This window comes from Enoplosus armatus, unplaced genomic scaffold, assembly GCF_043641665.1.
Source record: "Enoplosus armatus isolate fEnoArm2 unplaced genomic scaffold, fEnoArm2.hap1 Scaffold_94, whole genome shotgun sequence".
Classification (NCBI taxonomy): Eukaryota; Metazoa; Chordata; class Actinopteri; order Centrarchiformes; family Enoplosidae; genus Enoplosus; species Enoplosus armatus.
In genome coordinates this window covers 1-25,759 of record NW_027261286.1, presented here as the reverse complement: position 1 = coordinate 25,759, position 25,759 = coordinate 1, and the positions used below count along the sequence as shown (strand labels likewise).

The window sequence follows — 25,759 nt, the reverse complement described above, 5'->3', positions numbered from 1 at the left end:
CACCTGAAAATCTGTAAAATGTAAAAAAAAAAAAAAAAAAAAGAAAGAAAAAGATGTAACTAAAGTTGTTGTTGGCAATACTTTCTATGCACAATATGTCCTCCATAAGTGAGCCCTCTAACAACCAGGCAGTTCAACAAGGCAACAAAATATAGAGTCATAATCCATCTCCACATCGAGATGTTGCTCTCTAGTGAGCATGAACATTCATCCCATAGTTTCATTCATCGAGGGTATGCCTAAAGAATGGTTTTTCTTTTGAGCAGGCAAACAAATTTGATTTTGAACCTTTCCTCTTTGGGCTTTGCTCCTGTGTCACCGTTCCTCTCGCTGGAACCAGAGACTAATGTATATTTTGTCTTCTTTTCTTCACCCAGCCGCCATCCAGGTGCAAATCACTCCAACACAAGGAGAGATCAGCGTAGGAGAATCCAAATTTTTCCTCTGCGAAGGTAAGCATGATGTCAAACACACCTCATTTAACACAGCTTGATGCAAATGTCGCCTCATATAACAATATTGGTGGTATTAATTGAGATAATTTTATAAAAGTGACAGAAGTCAGTTTAAATAATGAGACCGGTGCACTTGAGAATATACTGTCATTAGAAGTTACGCATTAAAGACATTCAAGGCAAGACAGAGCGAGAAGAAAAGACAAGGATAAATTGATTGAGCAGTTTATTCTGAGGAGGTAGTGGGATGTTGAGATCACAGTCAGGTAAGGAAAGGGCTTAGAAGAGGTGGGAGAGAGGTGCCATCTGAAGAGATAATGAGAGAAAGGTCTCAGACTGTGCTTTCGGTGTTCAATGTACATGTGCAGTTGTCAGCTTGTCTGAGACGCAGGTGGTATTTGCATTAGGTAGCTCAGTTGTCTGACATTACACAACACTCGGTACGTGAATAAAATCATTTCAGTCAGTGAGTTATTATCAGCGTCTGTTCACCCAAATTACAAAACAAAATGTTATGTGGCCATGCAGATAGTCATGGTCTTATCTGTCCAGGTTTTGAAATATGTGCTTTTGAGCTTTTGATCTCAATACAGTAAAGGCAGCAACATCTCTCTCACCAGAATCAGTGTCCCCATTACTCCACAGAATATACTGCAAACTTTTTCTTCAGATTTTTTTTCCCACCAAAGGAATATATTGTATATGAAAAGCTTTGAACTGTGGGTTATCCAGAGTAAAGCCTTGAGCAGATTATACACATTTTGCCACAGTTAGCTTGTTGCTGATCTGAGACAAAAACCCTTGAGCCAACACAGAGTCTGCGCCCATGCCCATCATGACGGGTCGTCCGGTTTGACTGGTTTCATAGTAAGTACCTGGGAGACGAGTCAACAGGAAGCTGAGGCTGGGGAAAGAGGGAGGCAGACAGTCACTTCTCATGCGTCTTTGTTGAACATCACGTTAATTTGCATCAGTCACACGTCTCACCATCTGAAATGACCCCACATTGCCATGACAACAGTCTGAGACAAAAAAACGTTTTATATTGTGAGTAGTGCTGTCGACGACGGTCGTGAGATTCTGATAATCTAGTAGTCTGCACTGGGAACACTGTTTCTGGGAAGAAGCTGTTTTTTTAAGTAGCTTTTGAGCACCACAAGCCAAATTCCATTCACCTCCATTGTACTGGGGTAAAGGCAGAAATCTCAGCGGTGGATATCTCATAGCCCATACCACTAGAAGTAAGTAAGAAAGTCTTCTGCAGTTTGGGTGAACTGACCCTTTAAAAAGGTCATTATACTAAATCAGTAACAAGTTGACTCCCCCTACTGACCTGTTGCTACACTGCTACTTGCAGAAAACGTCCTGTGAGAGCGAAGCCATAAAAAGCAAAGCTCATTATCTTTGTGCATGTGGAATATGAAGCCTTGACATTTTTTTTATTTTACAAAGTGTTTTTTTTTTTCTTTTTTTTGTTCTATGAAGGAGCATGGCTTCAGCTTGAACTCTCCAGTTGAAAAGGATGTCAAAAAGGGCCCTTTGTGTTCCTTTAGAGATGAGATGGCATTAATATGTTTCAGGGAACCAAAAAAGTCTCAGCATGCACTCGTCTTTATGAAAACTGAATGATGTGGAAAAATTGTTTGATTTTTCTTTCAGTGCCTCCCACATTACTGAATAATCCTCTGTCCCACTGAGCAAATAGAAATTATTTATACCACTCTTCTTAGGTTTTAGTTTGCATATTTAGTCTGATCTTGAAAAAACGTCTGCTGTAGGGAGATGAGTTTTTATTTAACAATATGTTTCCAAGCCATCGTCACACCAACAATTCTTGATTTATGGAGTGTAGATATCAGCTTAATTGACTTGAAGAGGTAATAATGATATGGTCATATTACATATTATTATATTTATTATTTATATACAAATTTATATCATGATTTGTGTTTCATCTTTCACTTTGAGTCTGGTTCATGTTTACTCCAGAACATCATATGAGCGCAGAGTCTTGCCTAAACTTGTTGAAGTAGTTGCACATCTATGATGTAACACATTAGGGATGTAACTGAATATGAATACATTATTGGAATATGAACTTATATTTCACTCTGAACAGATGCAAGAAGATCCAAATTGTACACAAATAACGCTGGGGGTTCATATCCAATCCAAATCTCCCAATATCTAACAAAAATGTTGAATTGCAAAACTACAAATCAGAGTTCCACTTTTTTCAGACCTGTATAATGTGATTATCACTTATATGGAAGCTGTGGACTTTCATAAAGAAAGAAAACTTCTCAAACTCATTCTTAATTTTCTGTTTTTCAGTGGTGGGAGATGCTAAAGACATAGACTGGTACGCCCCCAGTGGAGAGAAAATCCTCCCCAACAGGCAAGACATTTTTGTGAGCCGCAGTGATGAAACCACATCGACCCTCACCATATATCACGCCAACGTGGACAGCGCCGGTATCTACAAGTGTGTGGCAAAGAACGGGGACAAGGAAGCCCAGGCTACAGTCCAAGTGAAGATCTTTCGTAAGTGTTATCCTGTTTAGTATACTGATTCTAAAAACAAAATGATTGGTTTAAACTGCAGGAAAACATGGACATAGTGTATGTGAGAACGCCTATAGGTTATTGAATGAACATTTTGCATTCTGAAATTGTCAGTTGTTTGTTGGACAAGGTGGCCGAGCCTTGCTGCAGCTGAGGTTAGATGTGCAAGCAGCAACCACAAAGGCTCAGACTGATCAGGGACCTGTCGGTCCCGACCCACAACATGCCCCACTTTAAATTAAACTGTTGTTGAATTTAAAGTTGTGTCATCTTCATGACCACGCAATCTCTTTCTGTCTCTTAGAAATTCTGTTCATATTAATTTGCAGCAATGCATCTGTGCTGCACAAGAACATAGGAATTTCTGCAAACCTTACCCTGTCTCCTAGAAATGACGTTTGTATTGTACTAAATGACTGATATGTTCAAATGGAAACATAATTACTACCTGGATTATGTTCAATGAGAATGTTTTTTCCAGTCAATGTAATCCAGGCAGCAATTAATTTAAGTTTTTTGGGCAAATTTAGTGCAATATAAATGTAAATTCTAGGAGACAGGATTGGATTGCTTCTGTGCACTGTGCCTTAGTTTCAAAGGAATTGAATGGAACATTTAGTGACCCCAGAATTATTGGCATCTGAGCCAAAATATATGCTTAGAAGGCTATTTAGTAAATGTAATCAACAGATGAAACATGAAGTTATACTCCAAAACAACTTCTTCTTCTTAGTAGAACATCCAAACTATTCATTAATGTTTCCTCTGGTATGTTCTTCTTGGGTATGTTTTGAGAAGCTGAAGCTCTTACTCACCTATTCTGACCGTAACTCTTCACTGCATTTTCAGACCAAAAACCAAAAAATGCAAGGAGCTGCGTTTGTGGGGTCGTGTTGTTTTAGGCAAGACAATGAAATCTAATCCAGGAAGTCCTGTTTGAGTGTTTGAGTAGATTCATGAGTTTGAAACTCACACCACGGCGGTTTGTAATATTACGAGGAAGGATTTTAAACCTTGCCGCAGCGATTACGAGGTAAACAGTAGAAATACAGCATTCGTGTTTCAAAGTAATCAACCAGGACGAAAGTTTAGCCAGGTTAAACTCTTTTGCCCGACAACCCTACACTTGCATCCGGAGCCCTCTGCGTCGGCACCCCCTCCATGTCAAACGGAGTGGTCCCACTGAAATCAGTTTTTTACACAGTCCTGATGTCTGTGTGAACGTGGAACTGCCTTCACCTCGACTGCCTTCCCACACCATCTGTGAATACATAAAAACCTGAACCAACAAACAGTTATCAGAGAAGCAGAAGCTCAAACATATGGGGCCTCGTTACACTGCTAATCAACTGTAGGATTTCTCTTAAGCCATGTAAATATGCTACGTGAGAGTTCTCACCTTTGGAAGTGTCACTCTGAACGTTAAGATATTTAGAAGTGTGTATAATGTGTGTGTTTGTCACGTCTCCCTACAGAAAAGATCACCTTCCAGAACGCTCCCAGCCCACAGGAGTTCAATGAAGGCGATGATGCCGACATAGTCTGCGATGTGGTCAGCTCACCGCCACCCACCATCATTTGGAAGCATAAGGGCTCCAGGATCCAGGTTGACAAAGATGGTGAGCCAGTCCAAATAAAAATGTTCCAATGATTGAGCTACTTTCTCAATTCCAACCCGCCATCCCATTTCATCCCCCTGACTCCCTGAGCAGTCACCTTACCTTCCCGCCAATGCTGTCTGCCAATTCATGCTTTCCAATCAATTTGCCACACTCTTCCTCATCTCCTTCTCCTCCTGTCCGTCATCTTTGAACAAAGCCATGCATTTTCAGCTGGGAAAGGTTTAGACCTCATAGATGATGCATGAACATGGAAATTGTATTTTTTTGGACCAGCAAGAAGTGGTTATTGTCAGTAGAAAAGATATCTGAGGGCAGATTGGACTTTAAGTTCCCCAAATAGAGGGAGAACTACTCCGGAGGCTGAAATAATCTGAAAACTGAAGAAAAAAAAGGGACAAGTAGAAGGGTAAGAAAAGAGCTAGCGATATAATTTATGTCTGCCACAGCTGCCACTATTTTTTAATGTAGAAATAGAAATGAGGGTTTCAGGAGAACGTGTGATTTTGACAGTTTACAGTTGGCTGTAGTCCTTTCCTCATCAATGCCTTTAGGCTTGAAAGGAGGATTTGAGAAGTTTGTAGCTTGGTCCCTGACAGAGGGCGGAAGTTGTGATCAGCTTCAATTTGCTGCCGCTACCATGGATTCCAGTGGTGAGTCACAGTCTGAGCGGGGAAACAAAAAACATCAAAAGGTCCATAGAAACTTCTCAAACCACTCCTGCATTATAATCCATTTCTCCACTGTTGATCCCTATGTTCTAAACAATTGTTGCTTTTTTTCCAGTAAACACACTTTGGAGCTGTCAAGTGTGACAGAACTAAGGTATTTACCTCTGCTGAGGAGAAACAACAAGGGTTTTGACCATACTGAACACGCAATAAACACTGTAGAAATGAATGGATCCAGACGTTTCTATGGACATTTCGATATATTTAGATGTTGTGACTCTAGGTCAACTTTGGAGACTATTGTAACTGCTGTGAATCCAAGCTGACTACAGCTGCTGTCCTCTGTGAAGAAACATTTCAGCGTTTGGCCCCTTCTGGCCTAAATGGTGTTCCGAGTTCAACTAAAGCTGGAGATAAGACAGGAGACAGGGTTTTTGTTTTATGCTTGGACTGGGCCTATTTTAACCTTACAGTAACCCCTCCTTTGGTGACCGCTGGAGAGCCTGTAGTCACCACAGTGTTGTGCTAAGCCCGCCTTTATTCTTGGAATCTGGTCAAGGAATGTGTTTTTCTCTGGAAAAACCACTAATTGTAACCGACACTGAAAACTGAAAACTGCTTATGTAATTTTCCTCAGAGCAGCAGTTGACCTAACCATATGCTGCGTGTTGCATTGTTAAACCTTCCCCTTTTGTCGTTGTGATATGTGTCAATATGACATGAATTAAGAGCTGGATATTGAAATATAAAGCTTATTTTTCTGTTTAAATACAACACTAAGCCCTCAATAAATACTATTTTTAATTTCACTTAATATTTTGACATTTATTTTACACTCAGACAGGAGGCACAAAACAGACAACAATATTATGGAAATCAGGGGGGGAGGTGTGTTCAGATTTTCTAAAAGTCGAAACACTGTAATGTCTAAATACTACAAGTAAAAATCCTGCATTCTTAATTCTACTAAAGTAAAGTATTAGTATCATGAGTAAAAGCAGCATTTAATTGTTGTAGCTAGTGGAGGTGGAGATGTTTAAACTACTTTATAGGTTGTTTAGTTTAAACAATGTGTCATTTTATAAGTTCGATCAAAGGTTTATTTGTTGTTTTTTTTATGTAAAATGCAAATCAACTAATGACTTTGAGTGTGTCTCCTGTTTGGTGCGTATCCCAGTAATCAGTTTTCTGATTCTGGGTGTTTGCCAAGTGGATGTGAGGGAGCACTGAATGGTTGCCAGACGCTGGATGTAGTAGTAGCATTCATCCAGGAGTATATGAAGCACTATGGTTGATAGTATTTGTGGCAGTGATAGTCCTGCTACTTCAGGCAGTGAGTGCTAACACCACATGTAATTATTAGTATTACAAGTTATTACAAGTATTAATAGCAGTAGCTGTATTATAGAGGGTCATAGGCCGTTATCACTGGCATTGTTAATATCAGTGTAACACCTGTGTTGAGCTACCTCAAAGCTGCTCCTTCATAGGTCCTGCTAGGAGAGGACAACATGGCAGACATTAAAAATGGCTCCATGGATATTAGACAGAGAGTTTAGCTGTCTAATGAGCCAATCACAGTCAGCTTTGTCCATTTCTGCCCAATGGCTGCTGAGTCACTGGTTGCTATGGTGCTCTGTATCCACAGGTATAAGGCAACAACTTGAAAGCCAAAACTTATAGGCCTCACTGAAGACTCTGATATATTATGTGTATACCTATTGTTTAGGAGCTGTCGTAGGTTAAAGGCTCGCATCATCTTTACATTTGACCAGGAGCTTCAGGACTCAGATAACATAATTGTATTTAGGTACATTAAATGTTCTTAGTTACCCTCCATGACCGGCAAGGAGCTAATGGTGATGATAGTTGAGGTGAAATAGTTGAATAACGTGCCCACAGTGGTGGGAAGAAAATGTTCACTATCCCACCAACATCCCTTCTAGCACTCTGTACATAATTATTATATGCATCAGGTGGTTTTATAGCACACAGGCTTTGTCTAGTTTACACAGTGGGCCTCTCTTTTTAAGTAGGTGGAGAAATCAAAATCTCCTACCCACTCATTAGCATGGAAATTGGACTGGCGGCATTGGACTCCTGCAGAGGAGCTCTCATCCCCAAAGAAGGAATCAATTGGCCTGTGAAAGTCACGCTCAACAAGTACACCCTAAATAGCCACAAGTTTTAATCCAGTGAGTTTTAAAGTACACACTGGCCAGCCACAGATTCTGGAGAAGTATGTTAGTTTTGCGCATTGGGATGTACAAAGAACAAAAACAGAAATGACTCAGCTATTTGTCCTAAGGCTCTTAAATCAGATGTGGTCAGAGCCCTGGGTTTTAATAATATGCTGGATTCTTTTCCCCAGAAATGTGTGAGAAACAACACCTGGTTCCAGTTAAGACAGCTCACTCTGTTGCTGTGTGTTTATGGCTGGTTTAATTACAGATGCAACACTTTGTCAGTCTCTATGATCGTCATAAAACACTGCTGAAATACGTCTGGTGTAGCCAGGGTGTCATGCAGGGCTCTCTGTGTTCTTCAAACCACTTGCTTGATTACCGGGGATAATTGGGAGTTTTTAAATATGGCTCCAACTTCCTGTCTGAGCATTTAAGTGAAGTATTTCAGTTTTTAAATGTTCCTCTTGAACTTGATTTTATTTCCACAGGCAGATTTTCAAGATTCGTTGAAATAATCATCCTTAATGTCGCACTTCAGTTAGGCACTTGTTGGCTCTTTCTTAGATCTTAGATTTTTTTTAGACAGCATTAAAGTATTGCATACAAACCATTGGTCCTCCATTTGGATTTTGTGATCCACTGACAAGAATTCATTCCTAATTCAAACTTGTGTGCTGTGACTTCTAGAAGGGAAAATACGTCATTTGCCTGGAGACCAAGCATTGAACGTATTCTTTCATAATGTTACAAACTAATACTAAAGCAGACAAAAAATGCTTTCATATATATAAGTTAATGTTATCTTGATAATCTTGAATACCGTATGTGATAAATTACTGTTCTCTGTTTGCCTTTTATGTTTTAGTGCGATTCAAGATCATAAATAATGGCCACCTGCAGATCCGCGGCATCAAGAAGACAGACGAGGGCATGTACAACTGTGAGGCTCGTGTCATGGCCAGGGGGGAAATCGACTTCAGGATGATCAAGGTCGTTGTTAATGGTGAGCAGTCCATCTCTTTCACCTTCTGCTCCCTGCCTGCCCTGTCGCTCAAAAAGGAGTTGCTGCTCAACATAGTAGGGTACAGTAAAGATGACCCTGAAAGACCTGGAAATGTTCTTTTTAAAGCCTTAAATATGGTTCATATACCCTTTTTGTGCTCCAAATGATGGTGTCATTTGGTGACTTCATCTGTCCACCTGCTCAACTCTTTGGTCCATGGAGCCTCTTCAGAATACCTCCTCAGTACTTTTATTTTTCTTGTATCAATTTTTTAATCTCCTTTTCAGTGCTTCCCACCATCCGAGCCAGGCAGTCGGATGTCAACGCTACAGCAGACATCGGTAGCTCTGCCCTGTTGGCCTGTGATGCGGACGGCTTCCCTGAACCCACCGTCACCTGGGCACAGTACGTCATCAACCGCTGTCATTGGCCTATTTTGATGAGTAGGATCAGGAGTAGATCTGAGCTGTTGCAAAAATTAAACCCTTTCTTTTGTTTTTTTTCTAACCTCTTTTTCTTGACCTCAAAGGGAGACACTGTTAAGTAATGCAAAGATGTGAAGAAGAATGAATTAGAAAAAAGACATACACGGTGCTGAGTGAACCCTCTTGTGTCGCCTCACCAAAAACTTCAAAGACAAGGTAGCCAAAAATACTGAAAGCATACATCAAGGCAGTAAAATAGATTTTAACAAGACACTATTATTTTCTTAGAGGTAAACACTCAACATCAGCTCAACATCATATCTACCAATTCTGGACTTGTTTATGTATGTTAGAACTGAGCAGAGGTCATTTGCATCAGAGTAAGAAATAAGAATAACATTTATAAATATAAATTTTTTAATCAAGCAACAAGGCTCCAATTATAGAATTTTTATCATTCAGCAATAACGATTTAGTTGATTCCTGTGGTATAAGGTGTTGAATGAAGAGTTGTTCTGATGGCTTTACATTTTACCTCAAATCTGTGAATTGATTTTCACCATACTAGAAAGCCCATATTGTGCTTTGTCGATCGCCAGAGGAAGGTATGGTGGGATAGTACTGCATCCTTTTATAAACGATGGTCACTCTGAAGCTTCTTTCCTTAGCGTTTAGAGAATTCCAGCAATTGCTTTAATGGCTGCAGCTGATTCTTCCAGGTCAGTTCAGTTACAAACCTTCCTAATCGAATAAGAGCTCAGGTTTATCTTTTGTGCAGGAAGGGGTTTAACTCTATCAATGGCACTTCTGTAAGGGTGAGACTGTGCCCTTCAATAACAGGCTGCACTCTAAAGCCCGTATCACAACTGGATCAGAGTGTGATGTAGTAATCAGGTGGACTGTTTTTTGGAGATGTTGTCAGGATTTCTCTGCCCTCTGTCTCCAGCTGCTGGACACAATGACAATGGCAATATGCAGACACACTATCGATGATAATACTGCGTGTAGTGACCAAACACTGGAGTGCAAAGATGCACAGTCAAGGAAGAGTCCAAATACGTTACTGTTTTTATTATCAGCTGTATGCATGTGGCCGTCAGGATGCTGAATACACGATAAGAAACATAAGATCCTCTAAAGTCATGTTGGTTTGTGATGCAGACATTAACATATCAAGTGTTCACACAAATATGTAATGCAGTCATGTGAAATAGTGGCAACAGAAACCAAATAGTGGCAACAGAAACCAGTTATGTAAAGAAAAAATGAAGATGAAAGTCTTTTTCAAATAACATATATATCGATTTTTAATCAACCTGTGGCCTTATATTAATCTCAGTTATTTTGGTTTTTAACTAGTAGAAAAATGCTGTTGAGTCCTGAATGACCTGTCCACAGCATGCTAATGCTAAACATGCTAAAACTATTCATCTTCAGGTTAAGATTGTAAACTTGGTTCCTTGAACTAATAACATGCTTTTTTTTTATCATACTGTTAAATATGTCTGCAAATCAAGTTGTGCTCTAAACAAGCCCCCTGAAGGGGTACTTCAACACCAACTGGAAGTGCAAATTGCATGTTTCAGGTTTAGCACTAATCCACCGGGGCTGGTAGCTTTTGTGCCCTTTAAAAAACTGAGCCTTCTGATAAAGTCAGAAAAAAAGTAAACTCTCTCCCTTGCTGGAGATGCTGAAACTCATTGTTCAAAGTATTTATACCCCGTTTGAAAGGATTGCATATGCACAAGATACAATTTAGGCAGTTGGCTTTGTAAAGTGTTTGTAAAGAGAGCATAAATATGAATTTGCCTTGCCAACAAATAGTTCTGTGGGAGAAATTATGAGATTTACATTTATTTACATTTGCATGAGTGTAGCAAGTGCTAAAAGGCATTTAAACTATTTAGCTTTCAATAGATTCAAATGGGATCTGTAATCAGCTTTTGTCAGCAGAGAAGGCAAAAACTCTTCCACTTTAAGTAGTAGTGTAATTAATCTTCACAACCAACATCAATAAGATATGAAGCATATATTCAATATGTATCTGACAGTGAAATAACAGGTAACAGCCTTATCTTTCCAACATCATCTAAAAACAAAACAGCAAATTCTCAAATCTCATTGACCTTAAAAACAACCCATATTCATGATCGTCATCGACAGGATGACATGGTTTGTCAGTGCCAGTCACCATTGTCAAAACTGCACACTGTGCTGATCCATCCACCCACGCTCTACACCAATGCCACGCGACTTCCACCTTTGTCCATCTCTGTCGCTTTCTGGGGAGGACAGTCTATTTTTCACAAGCTACTTGCCCTAATCACTGGAGGTCTCGATCGAGAGCTGATAAATTGATGAGCTTGAAATGTTAATATCGTGTGCATGGAAGATTCTGACTAATGATATTAATGTGACTCGATGAGCTGATGAGCTGGTCATTTCGCCAGACAAGAATCACCATTTTCTTGATGTTGTTGAACTCAAAAACAATCCAGCCTCAATCACACAACTGTGTTATAGAGTGGTGCTTCTTTCAGACAGACAGAGAGAGAGAGAGACAGACGTTTCAATAAGAGATTCGTTAGCATCTGAGGTTAACAAATACTGGTATTTGACTCAGCTGGAACTAAATCCAATATACAACCAGCAACTCAACCTTAGGTACAACCACAAAATCTCTAGATTAACTAACTACTTCTTTCTAAGAAATTAGTAATGACTTTACACACAGACCTAGTAAGGGATTTAGCATTAGCTGGTATAATATATGTCAAAGTAACTCCATTCAGTATGAATTGTTGATGCTCGATCACCACTCAGTTTTGACAAGTACAAATAACCAACATTCATTCCTCGTCATACAGCTGTTTGCTCAATGTGCTTTCATATTCATGGTGCATCATTTACCGCTGTCATGCAGCAGCAGCACCACCGCTGTGCAGACAAATCTTTGAATAAGGCTTTTTTTGCAGAGATGTGAGTGAATAAGACTATTGAACACTGTGCTGCTCACAGCTGTCTTCCATGCAGCAAAGCTGGTGTGTGATGTGGGTGTTGAGGCTGAAGGAGGTGCAGTTCCTGGCCAGAGGAGAGTTGAGACAGACACTGAGGTTGTAGGGAGGACAGATGGGTGAGGCAATTAAAAAAAAAAAAACGAGGTTTAAAGCTCTGTTTGTTATTTGTCATTCACTGTCTGCCTTCAAAATGCTTCAGGAAGGCTTCTACTCCAGGCATACAAATACTTAATTCTCCACAAACAGAATTCTAACCTCTAGTGAGGACGTCTGCTTTTCAAGAGTGAAAGATGGTTTTCTCCAAACTGAAAATACATGCATCATCATCAAATTGGTGCATGGCCTTTTTTTAAAACACAGATGTGAGAGCTAAAGGAGAGCTGAGGCAAACAAAAGCTATGGAAATGTTGGAGAAGCATCTCAGAGGCACGCAGCACGGGCCAGCTCTCTGGCCTCCCAGCCTTTGTTTTATACCAGCTGCCCTCTTTCTGGGATAAAACCCCAAACAGATCGTTGTCAGTGACTTAAGAAAGTTATTTGTAGGCCCCTCAAGATGTGTAAACAAACACTTGTGACGTGAACCCTGCCATGTCTTTTTTCCTCTTTTTCCCTCTGCTACAGTAACAACATCGTCCTTGAAACGGGTGATAAGTACAGCCTGAACGAGGATGGTTCAGAATTGGTAATAAAAGATGTCAAGAAAGTGGATGAAGGAGATTACACTTGCATTGCCAAGAACAAGGCAGGAGAGAAAGCCGAGGAAGTCAGCCTGAACGTGTTCGGTAAGAGAATAACTCCATTCGCCTACGATACCATAAAGAACAGTGTGGATCTTTTTCTCTTTCTGGCCTTTTCTTTTGTACTTATTGACATTTGCTGTACACTTCTCTGCATCTTTTCCAGTGGCTGGGTGCAGGGTTACACAGTGTGAAGCATACAGTTTAAAGAAAAGCGTGTCCTATTGAAAACGTATTAAGCTACCCCTTAGGACATTGAAAGATATCACACTACAGTTTCCTTTCATGAGGAAATTTGCAGCAGTCTTATGTAATCATGTGCTTGCAGCTCTATTATAGGTCAATGGGGTATGAAACCACCACTCTAATGAAGCCTGTCTGTATACTTTACCACAATAATGCTAACAATATGTAACAGCTATTTAAAGCTGCACTAATAAGGAGTTTTTAACAATGGAAGATGTCACTCTGCTGAGCTTTGCATCTTATAGTCTATTGTTTTATTGGACCAGGCAAAAAAGCTCTTATTAACCCAGTGTACACCACCTGCCCAGCGCTAAACAACAGAAATTGTTGTTTAACAACCAGCTGTTGAAGTAAGTCGAACATCTAGCAGCTAAAGAGCCTGCTGTTTCCTCAGGAGTTCGTAGAGAACAAAAGAGAGATAAAAATTGAGTAAATAATGGAACGTACATTCATCAAGTTGGCATATTTTATCACTGGAAGTGATACAGTGTCACTTTAGCGTGTTCCAGTGCCCCCAAGTGGCCAAAAAAATCAATGAATGCAATTTTAGAAGGACGATGCAACAACTTCCAGAGACAACACTGCTAACAAATACCAGCAGCAGGCTGCAACAGACAAAACCTCTCATGTGTCTTGATCAGTGGAACGTTTAGAAAGACATTTTTTCAATTAAAATGTTTGTGTTGTCTCTAGTGCAACCCAAGATTACCTACCTGAATAACCAGACTGCCTCAGAGTTTGACGAACAAGTCACCCTGACCTGTGAGGCCTCGGGCGACCCCACACCCACCATCTCCTGGAGTTTTGAAAACAGGCTATTCACTGAAGGAGAGCAGGTACTGATTTTTTTTTCTTTCTAGCAAAGGTGGACAGTGCCAGCAATTTAGTCACTGGTCCACAGTCATGAAATAATTTCATTTTGCTTTATTTCCAGACATCATCTTAGATAGCCAATCAGTTGGCCAATCAGCCCAAACTGCTTACTGTGCTTCACACACTCAACACTTCTTATTGAATTCCGTATTGCCACCTGAATTTACTCTTTGTACAGTAAAGTTTGGATTCTGCCGTCTCTAAACTTTGGGCAGCCTTCTCCAACACTGCTGGAATTGCACGAATGGTTTTGTACGTTTCCATCATGAATGCTAGAGGCGAGAGTGTGCAGATTGCCATAAAACCAATTTCCAGGCGGTGCCATTGCATGATATTCCCCGACGATGTGAAGAATATATGTAACTCTCTTCTTCATTCCCTATTAATCATTAGCATTTAAAAGGGAATATTTTTTGAGAAATTACTATGAAAAGTGCTCATTGGAAATTCACAGAAGATTAAGTGAGAATTAGTTAGAGATATGGAAAATGATGTCAGGGAAAGTAGCCTAATTATTGCTCTGTTAAAAGCCAGAAGCCTCCCCTATCTTAAAATCTGGTTGTTTTGAGCTCAGTTATGCTACTCTGGCAAGCTGCTGTGATTATCCACTTTGGAATTGAGTGGGCACTTTTTGTCAGCATGAACATGATATAAGAGTAAAGAAGCCTTTGCACGTAATGCCACATAAGGTTTATGCATCTTTGTCATGCTTTGGTGTATATCCTCGTTTTTCTCTTCATGTCCTTCAGGAGCACTGGAGATAACAGTGGATTAAAGCTGTGGCTATAGAACACGCAAAAAGGCTTCTTAAGACGTGTGAGCTATGAATACCATCCTTGTGCATTTTCTCCATTACAGTGGTCACAGCGTGTTGGCAGTCGCCTGCCTGAGGAGAGAATCTCATCCCAAGTCTATTGTTATACTCTTATCAGCTCATTAAAATGGTATAATTTTGAAAAATCCATCTTAACGGTCTATTCTGACAACATGCATCATGTGAGCAGTAGACAGATTAGTCACTTCAGAGGGGTAATTTTCTGCTGTGAATGCAGTAAACACTATTAAGATAATTACCTTGCTGCCTCTAGCAGGTTTGTGGATTCAAGAACACCTCATACGTTGGTTAGAGCGTCAGCTTGCATTAGATACTGCAAAAATGATAATACAACTTCATTGCATCTGATAATAATGGAAGTTAGGTATTGTGTATTTCCCTTGCAGATGTTCCCAACGCCTGGTACTAGGCCTTGGAAAATATGCTTTGGGGCCAACCAGAAAACAATATGATTTGGCAAAAAAAGCTGAATAATAATTGATAATATAATTTTACAGGTACTACAGTAATACGCTTGAATATCGCTCAGTCTGTGCTGTGTTTTTAATCACATCCTGTCACGTCCAATGTACTCATTTCTGATTAAAGTAGGTCACTTTATGAGACATAACCGGTCTGTCATCACCTTTCAGAATTCAGCCGTACATAAAAAACATGCATTCTCTTGTGTTCTCTTGTGGTCCACGGGAACCCCTTGCTCAACATTATCAAACACAGTTGTTGTGTGAATGTTACAAATGATATATGCACGTAACAATAGGTGTACTATTCTTGGAGACACACACAGTAGTGAACAGCAGTGAAAGCACCTGTCCTGTTACGTCCCAGAGGACACTCAGTTGCACATTATTTGGGCCATACTGGCCTACTTTACTTCACAGCTCTTGTCCAGCCATATTTAGCTAATGCTGTGTGATGAATTATGTCTTGAAGCTGCTATGTAGAGCGTTTTTTAAACATCAAATGAACCCTTCTACCTTGGTAGAACAACATCAAACTTTATTAACTGTATTACTTTACTGTAGGGGATAAACATCATTTCAGCAATTCAGTTTTACTTTTAGTCCACATCTGCTATTACCAGAACCTCTGAAAAGTTTGGCTCCTTTTGCTTGTAGATTCCTCTTGGGATGAACAGAATCATTTTTGTGTTTTGTGCCAGTAACCAATTATGCAGATTTCCCCCAAATTCTAAAGAATCAAAGAGTAGCAGTCGTTGTTAGTCATTTATCAACTAGGACAGATGCATTCCAAAAGCACAAAAAATATTTCAATAGTCTGACCTCAGTTCACCATTTTATTCATTGGGTTGACATGTTTCATCAAACAGGCTCGGATGAGACTCAATCCAGAACCTTCCCAGTATCATAAAGATTTTCCATTTTTGGAGTTTTTAGCCTCTTAAAATCTTGCCTAAGGCAGTGATACATCTAAAGTTGGCATATTTACCCCATAACGGGCCCTGAAAACTACTTTGCTCAGCAAAAGATCTTAGATTAATTGGTATTAATAAAATATATGAAACAGCAAAAGTATTTCAACTTCAGGCTGAATTAGTCATTGAATCACATTAGTCACTGTGAAATTAGTCAAATGAATTGAAATTCAAAATGTTGGAATGTGCACAAAACCACTATGAGCAAGGATAGATGAAATCAGGGATTTCCAACTTGTAGAGGCTTTACTTTTACCTGACTGTGCAATGCAGCCTAAAGCAGCCTTGTGGAGCTGGGTGTTGTGCCAAAAGTTGAAATTCATGCGAAAAGTGTTTCTGCTGGTGGCATGTCTCCACCTCAATTTCATGCCAGGAAAAAGAAAACCTAATGGCATTTCCATGGTAAACATTTCACAGAATTACCAAGAATGTCTGTAGCGTGTCGGTTGTGTGCTGAAGGTATCTCAGCCACACTAGATTCATACTCGGATTAAACATACGCTTTTGATTTTAATGATCTCGTGGCTTTCCTTCCAGCGCCACCATCAGGACAAACTTTCCAATTTTATAACTTATAACGATTGGGAATGTTCTACAAAAATACAATCATCAGTATGTTGTTGCTAGCTTAATGTTTGAGTCTTTCCACATTTGTGCTGGAGGATTTTCAGAAGAGAATTTGTAAATCTGATTCAGCTAAGGTGTCCCTAGTTTTTTCTATTAACTGTGCCATTCATCACTGCCAATCAGTGGAAGCGTTCACCCAAAACAGTGCATTCATGGCTGTTTTGCGAGTTACTGTACTGAATCTTATCTTCCACCTGCAAGTCAGAACTTGCTCGCCGCCACTCACAGTATCTTCTTGCATTCACAGGCTGTCATCATCCCTCTCTTTCCTATCTATCACTGTCAGATCAATTTTGATTTAATGCCGCTGTAATCAGAAAATCCCGCTGATCACTTGGTAATAGCTGTCACTAATTTTCATTGGATCGTCATTCATCACTGGAATGTTGCCTGTTTGCCACGCTCTGTCCTCCATTCACGTTCTAGTTCTACATCTTACCAGCCAGAGTACAAGTGCACAGACATATCCATAATGATGTGAAAAGACAGAGAAGTCATTTTACCGGCTGCTCCTGCCTCTTTTCAACTTCTCTGTCTTGTAAAAAGTAAAGCGGACGTTATCATTGTATCATCTCTAGAGATGGGATTTCAGCGTGATGCCTCCATTCTTTCCACATTCGTACCATGTGCTTTTTTACACCAAGGGATTAGAATTATCTGTATGTACTTGTATCAACAGGAGGTAACTGGTGCACATGTGTCAGTGTTCTGTACATAAATGAACGAGTTAATCAAAACACAGAATGCCATGATGAGAAAGCCACTGATTAGAAAAAGAAAGTCCCTAGATGCCGGTAATGGCTCCCTCATAATTAGTTTCAGTGCCCTGTTTTCCTTCGTGTGCCTCCGATTTCTCTCTTATTACAGTACATTAATTAATAACCGACTGAGAAGCCCCCATGCTGCGTTTGGAAAATATGCTCCAGTTTGGCATTTTGACCAGTTCTGTAAATTCCCAGAAAGCAGTTGAACTGCTAAGCCAGAAATTCTGACCTCACCGTAACAGTCCTTCACTTTAAGAACCTGCACTTAATGATGTTGGATTTTAATATTGCTCATGCTCTGTTTTGAATATCATAGAGTAGTATTATTTAACGAAGACAGAATTAATCTTAATTGTAATAAATACAACTTGGTAGAAAAATCATTCAATCTCATCCAATGTGAAAGCAAATCCCTGTAATCTTCATTGATGTTTTTGCTAATTGTGTATACATTTTTGTTTTTGAGTGTTTGTACATGTTCCATGTTAGAATGTGTTGTCCTACCTTTCAGGCAAGCATTGGTTTCCATTTATTTCACTACGGTGTGAAAATCAATGCACATACTTGAAATTGAGTTGGGTAATCTACCACAATAAGCATTATGTCTGCATTAGTTAAATTATCAAAGTTACATTACCGCTGCATGGTAGACTCATTTCAGCATAAACGATGCAATACCAAAGCAGACACAAAGCTAACTGTGATGGATTACCTGACTCACCTAGCAATTTCTAAGTTACTGCAAGTTGATTTCCCTACCAATTGCAAATTAATGTAAATCAAAAACTACTTGAAGGTAGAAAAAATGCACTCTAGTATGTCCTGGAAAATGATCGGCAGCAATGTATGTATTTGTAACCGACGAGCTAAAACATTCAAAATCACCGGTACGGTCCATCAGACATGAAATCATTGCACATCTCCTGCAGGTAAATCCAGTCTACACTCACTGTGTGTGGATCCTTTACAAAAGCTTACTTTGCTCCACTGTGTGGCTGTTTGTCTTTGCTTCCTCTGTGTTTGTCCTCTCTAGGCTTCTTGGACGCGACCAGACAAATATGAGGTATGGCTACTAAATATGGTAGCCTGACTCTAGTTGTAATAGCCCAAACTTACACAGTAGACCACCCCTTTTTATTGCAGAGCAGAAGTGTTGTCATTCAGCCCACATTTATTGCTCACTACATTTAGTTGTGCACTAAATATGTAGACCATTAACCACGTAGTACAGTACATTTAATCCATTTAGTTCCAGTACGCATTTAGACTTGCCCTATTTACTTGTCCCTGTTTATTTCTGTCGACAAATTCCATCTCGAGACGTAGAGACAGTCACAGTATCTCAAAGTAGATGTCCCATTTTTTTGGCCATATAGCATGCTGTTATTTCCTGCTGCATGGTCTGGTTACTTCTCAGACTTTGCGTGGGAACAATGAATTCCTGCATTGGGTTGTTGGTAGGCCATCAGCTCTACAGCCTCACATAGAAAACACTGTCTGCTCTGCTGAAGGTCGGCCATGGCCCTAACTCACCCAGCTATACTAAATCTTAACAGAGTGGTTTTAAATGGTGTAGCCTTCTATCATAAGCCAGGAGTCTGCATGTTTTTACTTCAACTGGTCACTACAGCAGCTGATACCTTCAGTCAGAGGGGGAGTCCTTTTATCTGTCCAGGTTTTGAGATATCTGTCTCTGAGATGTCTGTGTCCACCCCCAATATAATGGAAGTGCATGGAATTACATTTGTGGTGTGCTAATTTGAGGCACAGACATTACAGGGCTGGCAATTTAGTTACGTCTCTTAGAACACTAGTGACAAGTATTTTTAAGAATCAAAAATGCCTGCCATGGGAAAATATATTAAAGTATATTTAATTATCAATCCAATCCATATACACAAACTCTCTGTTGTAGTGTCTGGTGGAAACATGCAAACTCTTGGCCCTCCACAAAGCAAGAACTACAGTCCATAGATAGAACTGACATATTATAACAAGCTAACTTCACTCACTTCCACACACACGACAAAGAATTCATTTACCTTACTAAGCTTCACTGTGAACAAACACAATGAACCCCATGAACCAATGCTGAACCCCTAAAAGAAAAGCACATGATGTGATGTGATCATTTAAATACATTTTAACTGTATTATGTCAATTATCACATCACATGAGTCTGTTTAAGAGTCTCCTGGATTTCAGGTTGTGTGATTTAAGTCTCTGTTAGTCTAAGTCTCATATTCATTATTATATGATGGTCTTGTTCTGTTATTTTGTAGTTTACAGTGTAGTAGGCTCTGACACATTCTTTACTTCTTGTTTAATGGTCACTACTTGACACTGTACTACTTAGAGACTGTGCGTTACATGATGTTGTTTTCCCTGTAGGTTTTCCTTGCTTTTGTAGACAACTAGCTATTATTAGTAGATGCAAAGTGTAGCCTTTTGCTGTTGTTGAGTGTTGCTCTTTCTCAGTAGATGATTGCCAGTCGAGAAAAGTGTTTATAGTGCATGCCCTTAAGTGTTCCCTCTCTGCTTCTCACTGGTTTCTCACAAACTGCTTGTCTCTACAGAGGAAAAATAATGTGTTTTAACCTGATACAGCAGCTTGTGTCTGGCTGTGTAGATAAAAGCACTGACGACGGGAATATCACACAACTAACTTGGCTCATGATCTATGATGAAGATACCCGTCGTAATATTTTATGTGTGGGAATATATTGGTCTAAAGACAGGAATGTTACCATGTTAGATATTTTGATGTAGCCCGCCACGGGAAATCAGTTGTTGATGAATGCACTTCTGATAGCACGGCATTGATCAAACTAATCTGTAGTCACCCATAATAGTTTTGGCCTTGCTTGCATTAGACGCCAGCTGAACTCAGCTATGTGATAGGCATAAATCATGGGCTGCTAACAAGCAGGCATTATATGATTAGTCATGATGATGAATGTATCCTGAAAGGGGATATTATACTAAAGAGAACTGGGGGGTCTTTACAGTGTGTCTTTATTTCATTGAGAAGTGCACTTTAGAAGGCAGCCATACACTTGATCCAGATCAAGGTCTGATTATAATAACCTGCCTGCTGAATGCCATTGATGTCAGTGCTGAGTAGAGCTTTCAGGTAATCCTCTTTAACCCATGAAGGTTGTATTTACCATAAATTTGTATTAAAGATCAGCAGTCATTTGTAAATATAACACTTAAACTAGACCAATGACAAAGCCACAAAGCTTAAATAATGGAAGCAAGGCATGGACTCTACTGTATGTTCTTGTCAACAGCTTGGATATCTTTACAGGGTTCAGGGAATTGCAGATAAATTCAATGTTGTGATTTAACACCATGGCCACCAGCGCACCCTAAATGTCAAAAATGATGAGAGGAGGAACAGGTTCACCTTCGTATGCCACATTCTGCAGGAGGATCCAGCCCCTGAATTGGGAGACAGATAATCAAAAGCTGTATTCTAGCTACAGGCCATTTGAAGTCATTATTGGCTTGTCAGGCTCAGCTCTGCTTAAGGACCTGCAGCTCTACTTTCATCAGCCTAATTGCTCCTTTCCACTGCAGAAATGAAAAAAAAAGACATATAGTAAAAGTATGTAAAGTGTAGCTACGGTCACAGGATCTGCTTTTGTTCCAGGAACCATATTTTGGCACTGCTCTGCAGGTAATAATACATGCAAGACCTTTCAGGGGTTGCTAGCAGTGCTGTCAATCTTCATTGGTCAAGCAGATGTGTTGTCACATCACAGCAAGGATGACAACAACACAAACAGTAACCACCATTTTATTATAGTAACTGTATCGACTAGGGAAAAGGAAGAACAATGAAGAATGCTTGTTGGACAAATGAATGTGTCCAGGCCCTCATTTGTAATTGGAGCGAGGAGGCCGTCCAGAGGAGCTGGAATCAGCAATTAGAAAAGAAAAGGTTTACCAGGAGATTTTTCAGTCTGGCAGAAACATGGATACGTCACACAGCCTAACAATGCACAGAAAGAATTTAAAAGATGACACAAGATTATAGCAAAATTAAGAATCACAATGCGTGCAGCAGGGCAGACTGAAAAACTAGGAAGTAGTTTGACATGCTTCACACCACCGCCGCCGACCTGCTTGTGCCAGCATTAACATGAAATAAAATCAATAACAATATCTGCTCCACTTCTTCCTTTGTTGTCCCACAACAGCTTACTTTCTTCGCCTACCAAACAGCACATAAAAATCACATACTTGGTCCCGCTGTTGCTTCTTTGATGAAGTGTATCATGGTTTGGAAAATACAGCAGAAACACAAGGAAGTAAAAGTTCAGGTTATGGGAAGCCCCAGGTGACAGGGTCTAAAGTTCCTGCAGTGGAAAAGGGCTATCAGCTATAGTTTCTTGACTTTGTAGTCTATAACCAGCAGGGTGAATTTTTTTGCTCCAGAGTGAAATGTCTATCCATGTTTCCCACAATACGGACTGTAATAACTTTGGTGATCCGCTGACTTTTCATCTACTTCTATCATCTGATCAAAATTCCAAGGTAATTAATAGTTTATGTAAAACTAATTACATTCCTATCAGCATCAGCTGTTAAACATGGTGAACATTACCTGTTGAACATCAGTATGTTAACAGTTTCAGTGTTCAACTCGCCACAGGGTCTATACAGTCTCACAGAGCCGCTAGTGTGGCTGTAGACTCTTCTTAAAAACTCAATAATTATTAGATTCTAGTTTATCTCTTATGTTGACTGCTGACAAACCTTTGCAATTCAAGTTGGAGCAAGAAAATTCTCACATGCCCTTCTTGTAATTACCCTTAGGATACTGATATGCACAGCTGTTCCCAGTTGACATTTTGCATTTACAGATATCCAGCATGACATTAATGCATTAACATTATTTATAGGGCCAGTAGTGCTGTAGGTTGTGGCCCGGTGCTAAAATATAGAAGCAACACATAGAAAGGGTGAACAGGGTTTGTTCACTGCATCACTGATAGACGCAGCCGCAGCAGATTGTGGCTGGCAGTCTCTCCTATATAACAGTTGCAGTACAGAATATATGACCGGTGAAACGTGCGTATTATTGACAGGTTAGGTAACAGAGTGTCAGTTCTGCCCTACAAAGCAAAGAAGCAGTGACTACGTAAATAGGGGAAACTGTGAAAAATTATTTTCCATGCATGCCATTACAAGTCCACCGTTCTAATTAATATGGTGACAAATCAGAGGTGTATAATTAAAATAATTCATCGGAATAAATGAATAAATCCTGTTCAAAGGTCTGCCCGTTCACTTCTACCTCTGATGTATCATTAAAGTATTATTCTCCATTAACCTTATCCCTGTTTACATTCCAACAGTGTGCCCAGTGCAGCTCCTTCCTGTGTCACTGCAGTAAGACAAGATTAATGCTGCCCTTTCAAAATGTTCCAGGACACTCCCTCAGATCTTCAGTAAACAGCAGAAATGTTTCTGTCACATCTGCATCCACCTGCTCTGTAGAGGATAACACTTCATGCCATAGTGCTAATACAACAAATATCATTCAATTATTTATAAAATATAAATGCTGAAGCGTCTACAATGCCTGAAATATTAATAGAAAATAATGGCAGCTCGAAGGAAGACATATATCCTCTGTTGGTTTGAACTGTGTGTCGCCCAGAGGCTGTTGCTGTATTTTTAACAGCCAGAGTTTTTATAGGGCCTGCTACATGGCTCTTCTTCATTATTGATGTCTCTTTTTTCGCCAGCTACCTTCTGCAGCATATTTTCCAGAATATGTGTCATTTATCGTCGTGGTGGGGAGCTTGCATTTGCATTTTTGGGAGCACACTATATGTGAAAATGGTCAGATGTGACTATAAATGAAGAAAGAATAGAGCAGAACACGAAGCCCCCGGTCCTTTGGCCTCATCTTTGTATTTGGTAACATGTACGCTACAGATCAAGCTAGGTTGCAGTGCATAATTAAAATGGCAAGTGAGGTCATTGGATGTCCTCATATGTCAGCTGCACACCCGAACTGAGACCTTGCTCTGCATAAGCCATCCTCAGTGACCCTACATATCCACAATACAACAGGTTCAACTAAGTAGGCAGGGCAATAAAGGCGATCTGCTAGGGAAAATAACAAACAAGGTTTAACAAGACACTTATCCCAACTGCAATTATACTGTTCCAACTGCAATTAGACTGTCCGTAAACCTGCAACTAGACTGCTAAATGGTAGGAACAGTAATCGACATACTGTAGGAGTTTGCAGTTTATTGGCCCAGGCTTTGTGCGCTCGCTGATTTCCAGGCAGATGCAGGGAAAGTTTCTCCATGATGTCCACTGTCTTGCTGTTTGTATATGTGTGAGAGACAGACAGTTAATTTGACTAGCATATTTGTATGATTTTAAGATAGACATGTATATTTTTATGATTTTATGCTTATGTATTTTGGTCATCTGACTTTCCTTAACCAGGGACAATAACATTTACCTAGAACTTACTTCAATCTTAGTTACACACTGTAAAGGATAAGGCTGGTGTTGGGTCTCTGTAAATAATATTATCAAGACTATGGTCTAGACCTGCTCTGTGTGAAACGGGCCCTGAGATAACTTCTGTTATGATTTGGTATGATTCATATAAATAAAATTGAATTGAATTGTATTGGATTGTATCTCTGTATCTATATATTTCTTACTCAAGAGATCCCCTAAAAAGATCAAAAGCGTGTTTCACTCCCCCATCCTGCCTGTTGCACAGACTTTACAATGAGAAAACTATAGAATAACACCAGCCTTACCCTTCAATTTATTTTTTCACAAAACACCAACTTCCAATCTGTACAAGGTTCTCTTATTTTCTATTCTGTCTCTCTCTCTGATTTTGCACTACAATTCACATACTTTGGGTCATCTGTCAATCAAACTGTGTTTATCACAGTTTCTTTGTTTTCTTTAGTTGATTAAATCTGAGTTCAGTTCCCCGTTCATCTTCTTTTTTATACCCAGTTTAATCCAAACAAACAAGAAACATTACTCCATCACCTCCCAGGCTTTTTTTGTAAGAAGCTCCCGTTGTTTAGTCCAACAAATATTAAAACTCCCATAAACAAGCTGAGGGAATCACTGAGAGAGTAGCGAGACATGCATTCATTTCTATGACAATTTCAGGCTTTATAAGTGAGAATAATTACTGTCTCTTCTTCTTTGTAGAGCCTTGATAGAAATATTGTGGTACGCAGCCACGCACGGGTGTCTTCTCTCACCTTGAAAAACGTCCAGTTCACGTACGCCGGCCAGTATCTCTGCACCGCCAGCAACTCCATCGGTCAGGACAACCAGCACATGTACCTGGAAGTCCGCTGTAAGTAACCTCACTCTTCCTGCATTTGCTCTAATTGTTCATCTGTGCTGTCAGTGCTCATCACCGTTACTTTGTAATGTTCTAATTCATCTCACTCTCAGAACGAAAGAAAATAAATGTTTTTCCCAAAATGCTCAACGATTTATTGATGAAAAAAATATTCTCAGTATTGTGAAATTGAACTCTATTCTTTGAGTTAATTCTTTTTATTTTCTTATATTAAATAATGCCAGGTGTTAAATAATATTTCACACCCTCTACTACATCAATGTCAGTTTTATGCAAATTCATCAATGCTCAGCTAAAGGAGACACTGACGAGTTTAAGTCAGGATATAAAGACTAAAATAATTCTTCTCATCTGTCTTTTGTTGGCCCTGATCTGGAACAGCTGCTGCAGCTGCTCCTGTCTCCACGTTCGCCCAGGACAGTCTTCAGATGAAATGTCACAAAGTTATTAAGAGCCAGTTAAAGATCTTAGTGACAAGTCGTAGATTGTAAAACTCCATTCTTTGACAATATATATCATCGGTCATGACGTTTAGTGTATTCCAGGAGTCATTTTGTTGTAATTGGCATTTGTTGGTGCCCAGAAATTTTCTCAACATGCCTGTTTCTGCTGAGGTAGTGATTTCCTGTTTCCTAAAATGGCTTTTGACAACACCCTTATAACTTTCCTGGTCTTTGTTCATTAGCTGTTGATTTTACCTGTTGGCAGAAAAATCAATAGCACTAGCAATAAAACAGTAAGAGCAAGAGAGCACTTTCCAATCAAGAAAAGCTTGAAACTCGTGCCCTCTATACACAACCTGCCCTGTGGCAGCCTTTCATGTGGAAATCTGTCTCTCAGCATCTTCTACAAAGGATTTCTCCTTATGTGATTGTTTAACGTTGGTGCAAAAGAGCATCTCTAGACAGAGGATCTCGATTTTTGAC

General features: G+C 39.7%; 1 protein-coding gene across 1 annotated transcript; it reads left to right on the top strand.

Annotated features, from left to right (window-relative positions):
* Positions 1 to 346: 346 nt before the first annotated feature.
* LOC139307348 (neural cell adhesion molecule 1-like) lies at positions 347 to 24,824 on the top strand (the record flags this gene model as incomplete). The annotated part of the gene is made up of 9 exons (XM_070931150.1): positions 347 to 452; positions 2,790 to 2,999; positions 4,496 to 4,639; positions 8,362 to 8,499; positions 8,787 to 8,904; positions 12,563 to 12,723; positions 13,618 to 13,760; positions 18,492 to 18,521; positions 24,674 to 24,824. Coding segments are annotated over exons 1-9 (1,201 nt in total), but the record flags the coding sequence as incomplete, so codon positions are not given.
* Positions 24,825 to 25,759: the final 935 nt, after the last annotated feature.